The sequence below is a fragment of the Eulemur rufifrons genome, chromosome 15 (genome assembly GCF_041146395.1).
Source record: "Eulemur rufifrons isolate Redbay chromosome 15, OSU_ERuf_1, whole genome shotgun sequence".
In the NCBI taxonomy this organism is placed as follows: Eukaryota; Metazoa; Chordata; class Mammalia; order Primates; family Lemuridae; genus Eulemur; species Eulemur rufifrons.
In genome coordinates, this window is record NC_090997.1 from 43637171 (window position 1) to 43655563 (window position 18393).

At 34.2% G+C, this 18393-nt stretch overlaps 1 protein-coding gene across 5 annotated transcripts in view; it reads right to left on the bottom strand.

Moving 5' to 3' along the window:
• Positions 1–18393, bottom strand: part of SNX14 (sorting nexin 14) — an 81331-nt gene that overhangs the window by 24255 nt on the left and 38683 nt on the right. For all 5 annotated transcript variants that reach the window (XM_069489039.1, XM_069489036.1, XM_069489038.1 and 2 more), the window contains 6 exons: positions 14362–14563; positions 12010–12093; positions 10982–11082; positions 8761–8872; positions 2555–2595; positions 2306–2425 (listed from right to left, as the gene is read on the bottom strand). In XM_069489039.1, coding sequence (XP_069345140.1) covers positions 2306–2425; positions 2555–2595; positions 8761–8872; positions 10982–11082; positions 12010–12093; positions 14362–14563 — 660 coding nt within the window. The remainder of the gene's footprint in view (positions 1–2305; positions 2426–2554; positions 2596–8760; positions 8873–10981; positions 11083–12009; positions 12094–14361; positions 14564–18393) is intronic.

Here is an 18393-nt window from a genome sequence, read left to right on the forward strand (position 1 = left end):
ATGAGCAAATAAAATAGTTGTTTTAAGCCACTAACTTTTGGAGTGAATTGTAACACAATGTACAAGTGACACAGAAATCTGTACCTAAAAGAAGGGTGCTGCCATACAGAAACCTAATATACAATGGCATTGGCTTTGGAAGCTAAAGGTGGGTGGGCTGGACAAGTGGCAAGGGGTTTGTTAGTAAAACCCAGAAAAATGCCAAACAAGTGTTACTGTAAGTTGGAAAAGCAATGAGGTAGCTATTACTGAAAATGGAAAAACTTACATCATATGGATTGTGTTCTTTGACCACAATGTAATTAAACTAGGATTCAATAACAACGAGAAAAGGATAACCTGAAAATTCAAAAATGTTTGGAAATTAAGAAACATTTATAAATAACCCATAGGCCAAAGAAGGAATGATAATGGAAAATTCTGCACTGAATAACAAAAATGCTACATGTGGAATTTACAAGCTATAGTCAAAAACAGATTTAAGGCCGGGCGCGGTGGCTCACGCCTGTAATCCTAGCGCTCTGGGAGGCCGAGGTGGGCGGATCGTTTGAGCTCAGGAGTTTGAGACCAGCCTGAGCAAGAGCGAGACCCCACCTCTACTAAAAATAGAAAGAAATTATATGGACAGCTAAAAATATATATAGAAAAAATTAGCCGGGCATGGTGGCGCATGCCTGTAGTCCCAGCTACTCGGGAGGCTGAGACAGGAGGATCGCTTGAGCTCAGGAGTTTGAGGTTGCTGTGAGCTAGGCTGATGCCACGGCACTCACTCTAGCCTGGGCAACAGAGTGAGACTCTGTCTCAAAAAAAAAAAAAAAAAAAAAAAAAACAGATTTAAAAGGAAATGTACATATTTTAATGCTTATATTAGAAAAGACTAAAAATTACTAAGTTAAGCATTAGCTCTACCTGAAAAAGTTAAAACTATAATAGAAATATAAGCCCAGAGAAATATAAGGAATAAAAAATTTCTAAAAATAGAGTCTGTTAGAAAACATCAACAAAGCCAAAAGATAAAACTGACAAAATCTTGGCAACATCAATTAAATAAAAAAAAAGAAAAAACAAAGAATGTTGGGAATAAAAGGAGACATAACTACAGATGTCAGAGACAATGAAAAGAAAATATTATTGATAACTTCATACCAATAAATGTTCAGATTTAGATAAAATGGAAAATTTATCAAAAAATACAGCTTATCAAAACTGACTCGTAAAGTAATAAATGAATTTTATAATTGTTAAGGAAATTAAACTGGCTGCTAAAACATCTTCATACAAACAAAATTTGAGGCTTAGAGGACTTTACCAAGTTCTATCAAATATTTAAAGAACTAATAACCAATAACTCCAATTATCATATAAAAGTCTACCAGAAAATAGAAAAGGCTAATATAACTTTGATACCAAAATCTAACATGGATAAAATGAGAAAGAAAAATTATAGGCTATTTCCACCCATAAATATGAGCATGAACTTTCTTAACCTCATAAAGGATATCTACCAAAAAAGCTATACTATACTACTTAATGGTAAAACAACAAAACAATTTCCTTTGTACAGCAGGTTCTAACCAGGAATGAAACAAAACTGCCATGATTTGCAGTTAATTGTGTATATCTAAATAAATTAACAGATATATTACTAAAACTAATACAAGGCTAGCAAGAATGTTGAATAAAAATTAACTGTATTTCTGTTTACCAACAAGAAAGTTATAAAATGAAAAAATATTAAAGATATTATTCATAGTAATAATAAAAATGAACGTGGAGGAAGGGGGCCTGTCCTTTGAGTTCCCGTAACTCTCCATGCTGGGCACTACATCTTGGCACTAAACAGCTTCTTGAGGACAAAGAATATATCTTTATATTTCTAATGCCTGGCACTCAATAATAGGCACACAATAAAATGTTTGTTTAATGAATAGATTAAATATATTATAGGCTATTAAAATTAGGTAATACCATCAAATAAACATAAATACATTATAGCAATTAATTCCTTGATTAATATTAGAAGTTGGTGATTTATAGCCTAAGAAAACCACTTTTAAAAATCCCTCAAACACAGAAATGGTAGAAGTTTGTAAATACAATACCTAAAAAACATTTACCACATTAAAGCAAAGAACTAAGTAATTATACACAATAGTCTCTGTATACTGTACAACTGTTTTCCGTATAAAGGAAATGTATAGTCCAATCCATTTCATTAACAAAGGATTCATTCTCTTATAATGGAAAAGTCATCTCAAGTAGGGCAACTTTAAAATTAATGTCTCTTTAATGCAATATGCAGTACCTTCTTGTTGTTTTCTGAAGTAGGGCTGAGAATGGTCAGTTCTGGTCTACTTGGTTTAGGCTTTGGAGATTCACAAGAATTAATGAAATTCATGATAAAAGGTTCCAAATGCTGACCTTTCTGTGGTGATACAGAGATCATTTTAAGAAAACAAAAAATAAAGATGATTTTAAATATCATATAATCCATCAATATTTAAATACGTTTATGACTATCATATTATAAAATACACATAAATCAGTTATTCACCTCTTTCATTAGTTTTCCAGGAACAGACTTTATAATTTTTCCTGTAATTAAAAAAGTAAAACATTATTTTTTATGAAGGCATGATATACTTCATAACTGCTCATATGAATACTTCTCTAGGTAACTTTAAATACTAAATAGCCAAGTAAAAACTGTACAAAGTATTTATGATTGACTATTTCACATTCAACAGAAATTTTTAATAAATATGATATTTTGAACTATTTATAGATACAACATTTGGGATTTACCTTAAAATAATCCAGAGAGGTGGGAGGTGGCGAAGAGATAGAACAAGGCAAGTGTTGGTAACATTTGAGTGAGGAGTTTATTACACAATTGTCTCTGCTTTTATGTTTACTTGAAAATTTCCATAAGAAGTGTTTTCAAAAGATTTTAAACAATCGTAAATACGTACTATATTTAAAGATTGGCAAAAGCTAGCCAAAAGAAAAAAAGTTTTAAGAATTCCTCCACATTTGAACTATTTGAATAGTTTATATTTTGAATTTTAGATTAAGAATTTCTAGTGTAATCCTGTGTTTGCCAAAATTACTTCTTCTTCTTCTTCTTTTTTTTTTTTTTTTTTTGAGACAGAGTCTTGCTTTGTTGCCCTGGCTAGAATGAGTGCCGTGGCGTCAGCCTAGCTCACAGCAACCTCAAACTCCTGGGCTTAAGCGATCCTACTGCCTCAGCCTCCCGAGTAGCTGGGACTACAGGCATGCGCCACCATGCCCGGCTAATTTTTTTTTTCTATATATATATTTTAGTTGTCCATATAATTTCTTTCTATTTTTAGTAGAGGTGGGGTCTCGCTCTTGCTCAGGCTGGTCTCGAACTCCTGACCTTGAGCGATCCACCCGCCTCGGCCTCCCAGAGTGCTAGGATTACAGGCGTGAGCCACCACGCCCGGCCTACTTCTTAATTTTATCTCCAGGTTCCCTGTAAAATATCAAAACACCTTGAGATTTCCTCAAGCATTTAGAAATGACTGTTAAAAATTAATCAAAATTGACAAATACAACTTAAATTTCTGTCAGGTCAATTTAGAAAAAAGTAGAGTCATGGCAACAGCAGGAGATATTAATAAAAAATAAAAACAGAGATTGTTTTGTGACAAACAAAAAATGCAAACTACCCAACCTTCCCACCTGGCTATTTCTGGTTCACGTATCTCTGATAATATCCCCTCTGCCCCTTATAATGTTCCCAAGCTCCTTAAATTATAGGGTTTCATCCCTATGCTTTTCTCTCTTCTATGTGTTCTTCCTAAGCCAAATTATTTGCTCAATCTGATTTCAAATATTAATAAAACTCAAATCTCTAATCCTTACCTGTCTCTTGGCCTCTCCTGCCTAATAAAATTCCTTCAACTGGATTTTATAAATTCAATAAATTGAAAACTCTTAATTTATTCCCCTATCCCAAAAAGTAACAGTATTCATTCAGTTGTTTAAACAGATCATTTTACTTCTCCAGTCAAACCTAGTCAATAACCAGGTCTACCCAGCTCTATCTTCTTAACATCATATACAAGAAATATAAAATATCTTCACATTTTTCTCCTGATAAGACCCACACACACCCCAAATATTTTGGTGTATTAATATTACCAAATTTTAATTACCAAATATTTATTTGGTAATTAAATTTATTATTTTATTTAATTGCCAAATATTAATACTAAATGTATTAATTTGGGGGGATATAGACAGAAGCCAAATTACCCACTTGTAATATTCATTGATTTAGTTCCACATACATACTTAAGATTATATCATACAAAATATATTTAGAAACATTGCTTTCATCCCATATTATTTTCAATAATTTTATTCAAATTTTTCCAGCTTCGATCACTTTGGTCTGTTTTGAAGTTTACACAAAAAGAATCATGCTGTATATATTCTTTCGTATCTTTCTTCTTTCATTCAACATTAAAACACTGTTTGTCAGAAGCTTCATACTATAGGTATTCTTTGCAATAGGTATTCAATGTTATGAATCTATCACAGTTTATCTGTCCATTCTATTGCTGAACAACATCTGTGCTGTTTCTAGTTTTGGCTATTAAAAACAATGCTATAGGCCAAGCACGGTGGCTCATGCCTGTAATCCCAGCACTTTAGGAGACTGAAGCAGGGGATTGCTTGAGGTCAGGAGTTTGAGACTAGCCTGAGCAATAGTGAGAACCCTGTCTCTACAAAAAAAAAAAAAAAACCCTGTCTCTACAAAAAAAAAAAAAAAAAAAAAGAAAAATGAAAAATTAGCCAGGCATTGTGTTGTGCTCCTGTACTGTAGTTCCAGCTACTCTAGCTACTTGGAGGCTGAGGTAGGAGGATCACTTGAGCCTCGGAGTTTGAGGTTACTGTGAGCTATGATGATGCCACTGCACTCTGGTAGAGGCAACAGAGTGAGACTGTCTCAAAACAAAACACAAACAAATAAACAAGAAAACAATGCTGCTATGATTAAGGATTAGAGATGCAATGGTCTTACACATACATACTCTAGGTTATTCGCAAATATTGATTCTAACTGCCTTCAGTATTGTGTTCCAAACTGCTGCCAGAGTTCTATTTCTGAAATCCAAATCTAGTTAGGTAAATCCATTATTTAAAACCTACCAGTGGCTCTTCTTCCCTGTTTATAGAGGATCAAGTCCAAATTCCTTACCATGACACATCTGGCCATAACTTATCTTGTCAGCCTCACTCTCCTACATGTACGCTACCTTCTAGATACTCCAAATGTTCCCAACTGATTCCCTTTTCCATGCCTCTTGTACATGCCAGTCCCTCCAACTGGGATGATCTCCTTATCTATCCATTTCTGCTAATCAAGATCTAGATAGATGGCTGGGCATGGTGGCTCACGCCTGTAATCCTAGCACTCTGGGAGGCCGAGGCGAGAGGATTGCTTGAGGTCAGGAGTTCGAGACAAGCCTCAGAAAGCGCAAGACCCCCATGTCTACTAAAAATATAAAGAAATTAGCTGGGCATGGTGGCGCACACCTGTAGTCCCAGCTACTCAGGAGGCTGAGGCAGGAAGACCACTTGAGCCCAGAAGTTTGAGGTTGCTGTGAGCCTGGCTGACCCCACGGCACTCTAACCTGGGCAACAGAGTGAGACTCTGTCTCAAAAAAAAAAAAAAAGATCTGGATAGATGATACCTTCCTAAGACAGCCCTCCCTGATTCCCTAAGCAGAACCAGCTGTTCCTTTCTTTTAGCTGGATCTTAAAAGATGAGTAATTGTAAACATATAGCTATAGTAGAAGAGCATATAAGGTGAAAGAAAACAGTACCCAAAAAAAGGCATTGGAGCAAAAGGAACATAGGGGTTCAATTTTGCTACAAAGTGTGAAAGGAAGTACTAAGAGACAAAAGTGTTAAGATATACTGTTATCAAAGCACATAGTGATTTTCAGATGGTTCCAGATTAAGGAATAAAGACTTCCTACTTTAAGAAACAGAGAGAAACCAAAAGTTTTTAGATATGATCAAAGCTGTACTTTAGGAAGATTAATCTGGCTGTGTTATATAAGATAAACTGGTTTAGAGCAGGAGGAGGATGAGAATCCAGGAGACTAGTAGGGAAACTTAGTAGAGTTCAAATAAGAGGCAATGAAAGGCCAGGCATGGTGGCTCATGCCTGTAATCCCATCCCTGTAATCCCACTTTGGGAAGCTGAGGTGGGAGGATCACTTGAGGCCAGGAGTTCGAGAATAGCCTGGGCAACACAGGAAGATGCCATCTCTACAAAAAATTTTAAAAATTAGCCAGGTGTGGGTGGTCCCAGATACTTGGGAGGCTGAGGTGGGAGGACTGCCTGGGTCCAGGCATTTGAGATTGCAGTGAGCTATGATCATGCCACTGCCCACTAGCCTGGGTGTCTTTTTGGTTTGTTTGGTTTTTTTTTTTTTGAGACAGAGTCTCACTCTGTTGCCCGGGCTAGAGTGAGTGCCGTGGCGTCAGTCTAGCTCACAGCAACCTCAAACTCCTGGGCTTAAGCGATCCTACTGCCTCAGCCTCCCGAGTAGCTGGGACTACAGGCATGCACCACCATGCCCGGCTAGTTTTTTGTATATATATATTTTAGTTGTCCATATAATTTCTTTCTATTTTTAGTAGAGACGGGGTCTCGCTCTTGCTCAGGCTGGTCTCGAACTCCTGACCTCGAACGATCCACCCGCCTCGGCCTCCCAGAGTGCTAGGATTACAGGCGTGAGCCACCGCGCCCGGCCTGTTTGTTTTTTTTTAAAAAAGGGGAATGAAAAGCTGAATTAAGGAAACGGCAAAGGGTATGAAGAATATGACATGAGTTAGTACCAAAGAGGTAAAACTGACAGAATTTGGGAACTAAAAAGATGTGCAGTGAAAGCATGAGAGAGAAAATCCAAAGTAATGCCAAAGTTTCAAGCATAACTGAGATGCCTGCACTACCATTAACAGAATTAGATGTTACTTCTGAAAAGATAACAGGATATCAAGTGGCAATTGATGTCCAATTGGTTATGGGAAAAATATAACTAAAGGTCAGACTGCATTTGCAAACATTTGCATATAGGTATGAACTAAAATAACAAGTTATGCTGAGACTGGGAAGAAGAAAACTGAGGACACAGCCTTGGGAAACACCTATATTTAGGTGTATAGAGACAGAGGAGGATTGTGCAGGATGGAACTGGAGAAATGGAAAGAGGAGTGAGCCAGTTAAGAGAACAGTATGCATTAATGAATGCCAGAGAAGAATTTCTAAAGGAAAGAATGCTGCAGAGGGGGTCAAGTAGAGTAAGGAGTGAGAAAATGTCTTGGCTTTTGGTAACAATGAGATCACCGATTATCAGCAGGTGCAATGGGGATTAAGGAGCAGTTTGAAGCTAGTGGTCTCCAAAGCAGAATGTATATACCCTGGGGGGTTTGTGAGATAATTCTTTGGAAAATGTTAGAACCACTATTTATTTAATTGAGTCCTTTGTCATATTTCTATTTTTTGATGTATACATACAATGTATATAATACATTAATGGTTAGAGAAGACAATCTATCTGGATTTTTGTTGACTTTATTGCTCTTTAGACAAACTACAACAAATAATTCAACCAAAAGTGATAGCTGGAATTAGATGCTCAAGTATTACAACACAAAAAATATTTTCTGAAACGTTATCTTCAGAAAATACTAATTTCAATCTCAAATAGTAAAAATTACAATAAAATGTCTTCAGTATCCAGCATAGTGCTTTGACTATGAATTTTATTCTGCCATAATAAAAATTAATTAATATATTTTAAAACAGAGCAAATATCTTTCTGATGCACCTTAAATTTCCTTTGAAATAATATTAGTGAAGATAAGGCAGTCTACTGACTGAAAATGGTTTTACTAATTACAAAGCTACTTTGAAACTAAGGATCAAGATTTTATTTACCTAAATTATTTTTCTAAATTATTAATAAATCAAAACAAATGAGAAACACTGAGATTCAAAGCAGAAATGTTTCCACATAGGCTATTCTCCTGTATACATTCCATGTCAGAGTTTTATAGCCAACGATTAATTAAATAAAATTCATGTATGGAAGTACCATGAAATTTGTTCAGAATACCATTAAGATTGATTCAAGTTAACTAAAAGCCAGTTTATACAAAGTTTACTTATCTGAATTACTACTACAGGCTACCCCCAAAAAATTAGGCTTTAAGGAATATTTATAATGCTTAAAATAACAAAATAAGGAAAGATATGATATAACCTAGAGATGAAGGAAAGAGCAGCTAAGTCTTAAACTAAGCCAAATGTCAACCGATCTGGTCTTCTTTGAGATATTTTATGAGACATTTCAAATACCATAGCTATTCACATATGCTAAAAAGACATGTTCATGCATGCTGAAAATACCACCTTTTCTTACATTTAAATTTAGAAAATAAATTTAAATAAAATGAATACATAAAATACATTGGCTAATATAATTTTTTGTGATAGGACATATGATTAGAAGAGACTGCTTACATAATCAGAACCCACAAACTGGACAGGTTAAAGTCATCATCTAACAACATGTCCCTAATGCAGAAATAAGGCCCTTTGAAGTTCATCACATGGCTATACCATCTCAACTATTTTTCTAAACTAATCTGAAAATACTCATTCTTTTCCTTTCAGTATTTCTTCTTATACATGATTCTTTAAATTGACTTACCAAGATTTACATCTGGTAGTATCTTATCAAGAAATTGTGTTTCCCCACCATTAGGGGAGAGAAAGTCAGCCAGAAGTTGACTATTACTCAGTTCTGGATGCTGCAGAAGTTTCTTGAATGAACAAAAAAAGGAAAACAGTTTAGAAATCTATAAGGGTAATCAAAACTGTATTAAAATGATTTTTCAAAAATTTTAAATCCCCAAAAGCTATTTTATATTTAGAAAAATAACAAAGCAACTGTATTTATAGAGGAAATAGTATAAGACAATTAGGTAAGACCATCTCAGCCTTTACACTCAGACATACATGAGTTTGAATTCTGGCTCTTCTATATGCTAGCTAGGTGACCATAGAAAAGATCCTAAATTACTCAGGAGTCAGTTTCCTCATCTGTAAAATGGGAATAACAACACTACTTAGTTTATACTATCATTATGCAAAGCATTTCACATAGTTATCTGATACACAGGAAGTAAGATTAAACATTAGCTAATATTATTTACCAGTTTCTCAACTATAAAATAAATATTACAGTATCATATAACTTCCTTGATAATTAAAAAAGTTGGCATAAAGGGTTTTGCAGAAAACTAAATGTAAATTTGTGAAATAACTTGGAAAATCTACTGTCTGTTCTTGCAACACTACTTTGTAGCAAGATAAACTGACTCTTAAAAATCAAAATTAAACTAGTCTTACCTAACAGTTTTCTAACTATGAAACAATTACAAAACTTTATTAGCAGAAATCTACATAAAATACCAGTACAGCAATCTCTAATATAAGTCCATATTACCAGAAAATATTTGTTCTAGAATGAGGTACTCTCTAGTTCTTAAAAAAATAATTAGTTAAAATAATGGGTTAATGGATCAACAAAGTAAACAGGTTTATGTTATATCCAAACATTCCTACAACAGTTAATAGTAACTTCATATTTCAATCTTTGTACCACCAAAAAGCTATAAATACTTGAAATTGAAAGCATTCAACAGTTCAGACAGAGGAAATAAAATGCAAATGTCTTTACACTGCTGAATATTTTTAATTTAAAAACTACTAATTTTTGCCTAGAAGGCATCCAAATTTAACTGAATCAACAATAAAAAACTATAAAATGCCATGTTCCAATAAAAAAAACTTTTTTTAAAGCAATTAAAAGCATCCTCTCTTTGGTCTTACACACTTGATATAGAAAGATGGTCATTAATTTTGGAGAGTCAGATATCTCAAGTAAGTAACTTTTATGCTGACTGTACTATCTACTGAAATAATATGCCAATTACATTTTAACATAATGTAATGTGCACACACTGAGGAAAATGGAATTCAATTCCAAGTAGCAAATGATAAATAGTTGATCCCTCTCCCAGGAAACTGAAAAAGCACCTAGGAACTGCAAAAGAAAAGGAATAAAACAGGAGGGAAGATTCCAAAGTTCAGAAAGTACTAAAGACAAAATCAAACAGAAAACAGAATAAACGATAACAAAACTACCCAGTATTCTCAGAATGCATTTCATCTTTTTTTTTTTTTTTTTTATCTTTTTTTTTTTTTTGAGACAGAGTCTCACTCTGTTGCCCGGGCTAGAGTGAGTGCCGTGGCGTCAGTCTAGCTCACAGCAACCTCAAACTCCTGGGCTTAAGCGATCCTACTGCCTCAGCCTCCCGAGTAGCTGGGACTACAGGCATGCGCCACCATGCCCGGCTAATTTTTTGTATATATATATATATTTTAGTTGTCCATATAATTTCTTTCTATTTTTAGTAGAGACGGGGTCTCACTCTTGCTCAGGCTGGTCTCGAACTCCTGACCTCGAGCGATCCACCCGCCTCGGCCTCCCAGAGTGCTAGGATTACAGGTGTGAGCCACCGCGCCCGGCCGCACTTCATCTTTTACACTAAAAGTTTTTCTTTTTTTTTAACTTCCTGTACCAAGTTTTAATTAGCTTAAAACTAATTAAAAAAGACTTTTTTCCCAAGAAAATATCTGGTATTTCATCGGTTATCAATTTAAAACAAAAAAAAAGAAAGTATACTTTTGACAAAAATTGATTTTAAAATCCACATGGAAAAAATTTTTTTAAATAAGAAAGTTTTAAAAATCCACATGGACAGGTATTTATAAAGCAAAGCTCATATATACAAGAGAAAAAGAGACAAATTAGCAAATACAACAATTAGCAATGTTTTAAATTAGTAACATAGCTGGTGCTATACCTGTAGATATTCCTGAAACTCTTCTCTCTTTGACTTTAAGAATTCATAATTTTTGGGGCCAATGATCCTCTTAGAAGGAAGCTGGGCATCAGGAAATGTGCCTGAAATAAGTACATATTACAAGTCATTACTATATTCTGCTACTATTTTTAAAATCTAATGCAAACTCAGATTCACAACACTGCCTTGTAGAGATGTGACATTATTCTGTAAATAATCTTCACAAAATCAGTTTCAATTCCGAAGTCCAAAGAACTTGAGTCTCCTAATATCCAAAATATTACTCTCTCACAACAATTACTCTTCGTCGACAGATTTGTTAGCCTTCTATCCTAGTAAAATAACTTCAAAAAATGATCATGATATTATTTTGAAATTGGTGAGATTCTGTAAGACAAAATCTTACGAAAGAAGTATTTACTCTTTCATGGAGAAAAGGTAGCATTTTGTCAATGCTATATAGCCTTAAAAACCAAATGCAAAAACCACAAATGTGCTTTCTCAGACAGGGCTGATTGAAAATTTAGCATCAAAAAGGAACAATAATGTTGGGAACTCAACCAACTTTGGGTGATCCAGAATTTTAAAGTACAGAGATAAATGATTTTCTCTCAGCCTTAAACAAAGCAAAGGTTTCAGAGAAAAAAACAAGACAAGGATAGCACTGCACCATGTTGGCAGAGAGAAAGAGAAAACCATTTGAAATACAAACTCAAAATCTAGGCTAAAATTATGGAGTGGTATCCTGCATTCTTTATCTTCCCGTAATAATCACCTTATCACACGCTTTGCTTTCCTAGCAGGGTAAAGAAGGTTCCTTGCCCTTCTCAATTCAGAACCAACCTGAATTTGAATCACGGGACACTCCACAGAGCTTTTCTAAAATAAAAAGATTCAGAACACAAGTGTACACAAGTGTCACTATTATATTTCTTTGGTATAATTACTTTAAAAAATTAATTTGGTACAACAACTTTAAAGAATGTTAATGCTGAAATGTAATGTTTTATCCAAAAAGAACAACATACCATGAAATTCTGTTAGCTTTGATTCAAGTACATAGAATTCAAGGTATCTTCTATAGACAGACCAATGTTCAGGCTCATGCCCAACTGTAAATTGAATAAATATACACTGAGTAACAGTTTTACAACCCACTACACTAAAAGGATGCAATATATAAAAAATTAAGAATACAAAGCTAGAAATTATTCCACAGTCAGCAATTTTTTTCTTTTTGGCATCACATTATTAACATTTTATCCCATATTTTAATTACCTAGAAGAGACTGATAAATTTCATCTATTTATGAAGTTATCTCAAAAAAATATATTTTTTATACAACAGAATCATAGAGCTGGCAGAAACCTTAAAAAATTATATCATTATGGTTATTTTTTAAATGTCACCAAAATGATATATTTCATAAAAATTTGTGTTTGATTTTGAGTCTCTCAAATAGTTACCATGCTGTTCTGATATAGTAAAGAGCAGTGCTACCCAATAGAACTTTTTGCGATTATGAAAATGTTCTATGGATCTGAATTAATATAGTAATCACCAGTCACATGTTGCCACTGAACACGTGAAATGTGGCTAGTGTAATCAAGGAATTGAAGTTGTAATATAATTTTATTTTATTTACCACATGTGGCTAGTAGCTACCAAATTGGACAGCACAACCTAAGGGTTTAACGAATGAATCTGGAGTCAGACTGCCTATTCTAACCCCAGTGTCCCCCATTTACTAGCCATGTGGTCTTGAACAAATAAATTCACTACACCTTAGTTTGCTCAGATGTAGGATAATCACACCTATCACATATAATGATCCACATAAAACACTTCTGTACAGTGCACAGCAGAGCAAGCATCCCAAAAATGTTAAATGCTATCGGTCACATCTCATATCATACTAGTATAGATTGAAGAATGCACTGGATGAAGTCAAGCAACACCATAACCACGCCAAAACAACACTTCTTTCTATTCAGAAAAAAACAACCTGATACAGTCTCAGCCTATAGAGCAAACCCTAGTTTTCTTATTCCACATTGGTCTTAAAAGCTCTATACTATATTTAGGTTTGGTTTTTAAAATCCTGAAATTGCTATTTTGATAACATATAAAATCAATATAGTAGTTGATGTACTTTTTTCTCCCTCGTAGGCCATAGTTTCCTACGAGCATATTACATTGACAGTATTAAGTCTGAAACACTGCTGACAAAAATTACCTTTAAAATACAAGTTTTAAGGTTGTTTGGTTTTAACTTAATGTTTACATTACTAAGCCATAAATTACTATAATTTATGTTTAAATTATTAACCTCTTAAAGCACAAAATTTAAAGATCGCTGTCCCAAAGGCAAAAACAAAAGTATATTCTCAAACAAAACTAAGTTGGAAACTGAAATCAGACTGTAATATTGACAACGGTTTGGCTGTACACCTAGCAGAATGTGGAGAGAACAGCAACTAGCAAGAATGAACAGCAATTATAGCAAAATCAAGTAGCACTGCCTACAACCTGCACAGAACAAGACCCTGCCTGGTAATTAGTTACAACAGGAAAAATCATAGCTAACTATCTTGGGCATACTTCTGTCTCCATTCTGTTTTATGCTCTTCAAATAGGATCAGCTTCTGAAAAAAATCAGAAAACCTAATACTTTTTGAAAAATAAGAAGAATGACTAGTTCTCACACTACTACTTAGTTATTCCTCTCAGAACCATTTCCTAACATTGCCAGTTTTTTTCCTTCTTTCCTCACAGATAGTTACCTCTTCCTAAGCTCAACTCAATTTCTTTGCTCTTCATTCCTAAACTGTGCACACAACTTTGTGCTTTTCCCACTAACTTTGTCCCCACCTCTTGGACAAAGCCTAGAGTGGTGACTGTTTATCCCACTACAGATGCTGTTTAATCCTTGTCTCCATTACAATCCACATGTGAAACAACTGAAAGAAAAAATACAGCAAAACATGAAGAAAACTTGTAGAGTTGAGTCTGACCATATTTTCGTAGATTCTAATTAGTCCACAAAAAGGAGGGAGGGGAAATGCTATCTTAATTAAATTGGTATAATACCTGATATAGTCTTATCTGCATTAATGATAGTCAATTAAGTATAATGGTTAATGATGATGGCAATAAACCCATTTAAAAAACAAAATCCCTTGCTAGACTATCAGGTGTCTAGCAGGCATCTAACTCAACAAGTATTGGTTGAATGAATTAATTAGTTAACTGTTAACAGAGATAACCTAGGAAATCCTAAATTTTCATTAATTTTCTGTTCTGGACATTTATCTTTTGGATATATGGTCATACTTGTTAGCGGGCATCTTTTAAGAAAGGTACTCATAAACCTTCCTACCTGCTCTTCTATCATTTCTTTCAACATCAATACAAAACACAGGAATTCTCTCCTTTTTCTCCTTCCTTTCAGAGGAGGGATCCTCAAAAAAATCTACATATGGAATGCTAATTTTCCACGCAGCCAGGTTTCGGGGAGTATTAGGAGTGCTCACAGCCTCCACTGGAGAATCATCTTCCATTACAACAATTCCTTCTTCAATCTGGAAAAAGATTACCAGGATGAATTTAATATTTCCAATACCTTTAAGACTATATGAGATATAACTATTACCATAAAGTAATAAGCCCGTATCAATTTGATAATTTTTAAGACTTTAGAAATTAGATGATAATGAATTTTCTACTGGAAAAGTAAAGATAAAAAGTTAAAAACTAACAAGTTACTACCATCAAGTCCAAGTTTTGTTATATCACTTATACATGACCATACAATAAAAAATAGAGAATAGACACTTCAAGATTATGAAAAAAATATTAAAAATACGCAAATATAGAAAAATCTTCAACCTTGGGGAAAAGAAATAAAAATTAATGTACTTCTATCTGTTCTCTTTCATTTAAAAAAAAGAAAAAATTAATGTACTGATATTTTTCATTTAGAAATGTAAAAATTTATAAATGATAACAGCCATTGATGGAGACTGCACCGATAAACAAAGTTTCAAACTTTGAAAAAGGCACAAGTATAAATATATTCACTGTAGCATTAAATAATACAAAATTGGAAAAAAGGTCTGAAAGGAAACCACCTTGATAGAATTGTTTATTTCCTCATTTCTGAAGTTTTAACAATATAAATGCTTGAAACACTAAATATTTTAATAACAATTTTTTTAAAAAACTGTATGTTCTAGAAATATACACACTACACAGGAAAAAAAAAAAGACTAATTCTTTACATTGGAAGAGACTCTTAGAACCTGGCATATTATAAACATCTAGTCAGTCACCTAGGCATCTCTTATTCATGTTAAAGGAGACAAAATATTACAGATAAAACACATTCATCTTCAACCACACTTTTTTTTAAGTCAATGAGTCAGTTTGCAGCACTTAATAGAATTCTCAGTAGCCTCATCAGAGCAAACCAGTATTGGGGAGGAATTTATTTCCAGAATTCTAACACCGTACCTTCACTCTCAGTTCTTTCCTACCTTCACTCTCAGTTCTTTCTTCCCACACCTTATACTCACCTCTCTTCTAAGAAAATTCCTTTCCTCCTCCATGAAGCCCCTTTGCTTTTTCCTATTCTTGTCCTAAATAACTTTCCATAATCCCTAGTAAGACTGTTAATGATCTTAGGAGGACTTCTTCATGCTCTGTTGAAAACACCTTCAAAGCCACAAAAAGTAAAACTATAAAAACAGATGATAGATACTGAGTTTTGCCTTTTAAGGGACAAGGTTATCTCCTTATAAACTTGGAAGAAAACAGAAATATGTGAGGTAAATGTCCACTCCACTGCTTAGAACCTGAGGTTCAAGGTAGCATTTTCCATGGTTATTATAACCATCTTTTTGTTAATGGATTTGTCTTCTGCGGAAAGGGCAAAATGGATCACAAAATGATAGAGCACTTGTTTAACAAACTGACTAAAACCCAAAAACTGAGATATTCTTAAATAAAATGAAGCCCCTCCAAATCAATCTAGGAAGCAAAATGGGAGATCAAAATTCTTAGCAACATAAAAATATCAATGAATAACAAAGGGCAACATTTTGCAATTTACTACTGTTACCACTGAAATGGTGTTTATATCAATAAAGTCTAATGTAAAATATCTAGGGTAATATTTCTCTTAAGAATTTTCGGGGCTTCCTTTAATGTTATTTGAAAATAAGTAAATACTGTAATCAAAATGTTAACAAAGCAAAATGAAGTACTTTCTTGTTTTCAAACAGATGCTCTCTCTACCAAGAGGATGGGGATTAAGGACAGCAGAGATAAAAAACAAGATGTCCCCCTATTTCCTGAAGAAATGTTAATGTTTCTTATTATTATCTTTCCTACGTGGAGATAACTGCCAACTTACCAATGAGCATATTATGTTCTAGAAGTTTATTTGTAAATCAGTTCTGAACCTGGATAGAAGTGCATTTTCAGATAGACCAACCCAATATAATATACTAGGCTTTGATTCTTAGGCCAGTATACATATGCTGATTTAATTCAAACTTTCATTCAGTTACAAGAATCAATGGTATTATAATATTGTGTAGTGCTTACAGTACTTACTATGTGCAAGGCACTACTCTCAGTGCTTCATACATATTGTTTAATCCTCCTCACAACATCCCTATATAAGATAGACACTATTATCTCCATTTCACAAGTGAGAAAACCAAATCACAATAAAATAAAGCTACTTGCCCAAGATCACACAGCAAGTAGGCATTGCTGACAAATGATGACGACAACGTTTCTAAAAAATAATGTCTCCCGGGTCCCAATTTAGGATTGTAAACCACTTTATCCTTGGCAGTGAGACTGTCAACTTCTCTTTCCCCTCAATTTCCTATACATGCAAAGAACATTCTCCGAGGTCCCACAGCTTAGAAGTAACTAAGTGTGTTCTAAATCCTAAGTGGCTCCACCTCAGTCAGTATCTTACCGCCCCTGCCTTCTCTTCTGAGAGTTAGATTATGGATTAGTTTGTCTGCTTCTCCTACTTTCTGTTATTGCTATCTTTATTTCCAGTCAAGAATTTCCTTCTTCCTTGGGCCACCACAAAACAGAACGAAATCTCTCAGCTTTTTAAACATGCCCTGCCATTCCTGAAAGAAAAGTGTAACTTGTATTTCAAGCAATCAAGGAAGGCAAAAAGAAAAGCACATCTTCCCCCAGAAAAATCAAGTTTTAAAAGTTCACAATAACATGTGTAAATACTTATAATACAAGTGGTTATTGGGTGATAGGATTATGAATGCTATTTAAAATTTTTGTGTACTTTTCCATATTGTTAAAAATTGAGATCTCTACTAACAAGGAAAAAAATTGAGAATATGCCTAAAATTAGAAAAACATTATTTTGAAAAAGACTCCTTTCTTTGATCTACTGTCTTTCTTCTACCCACACTTTTAAGAAAAAATAATGGCATAAAAAGAAAAAAAATGCTGTATTTTGATTATCAAAAAAGGGCTTAAATAGATTTTCTTCCATTTAAATTATTATGAAGAATCAGTGAAACTCCTTAATAATTCATCAGTGCAATGGGACAGAAGTCAAAAGGAAGAGGTAAAAGGAAGAAAGGGGTTTATTTACTCTTCTCTCCCCACCTCTCCTGCTACTTGGTCACTGTCAATCCAATCAGTACTATTAATATTTATCCCTTTTATACCCAGGTTAGTGAATTTCTTAAGGGCAAGGTCTATGTCTTAATCATCCTTCTATCCCCACTGCCCATAGTTATGAAAAGGCAAAATGAGGATCCAAGATAAGATTCAATAAGATTTGTTGAACAAATGAAAAGTACAAATGAGACAGTATCTGCCTTTATGCGACTCACTATCTCATAGGGGAGACTATCATAAACATATAATTTCAAATACATGATGGCACATGCTATAACATACGACATAACAGGTGCACAAAAAGAAGAAATGTTCAGTTCTACTTGGGACTCAGGTAAGGGCTTACAGGGAGCAGCTGAGTTTTAAAAGATAAATGTGAATTTTCTAGGTAAATGAGGAAGGAAAGGCATTTCAAGCAGGGCAACATGTGTAAAGGTACAAAGAAATAAAATAGTGTGGTAAGTAAAATGTGCATATAAATCAACTGGAGACTTTGTTAAAATGCAAATTGATTCAGTAAGTCTAAGATGGGGCCTGAGATTCTATAGTAATACAAGCTCCCAGGTAATGCCAATGCTGCTGGTCCACAGACCACAGTTTAAGTAGCAAAGGGTTAGGGCATCTATTAACAACTCTGTATACCTGAAGCATACGGTGGGAAAGGGATAACATCAGCATACGAAACCTAATCAAAAGATGGTAAATTGTCTGACTACTAGAAGTATCTCAGCTTAACAGG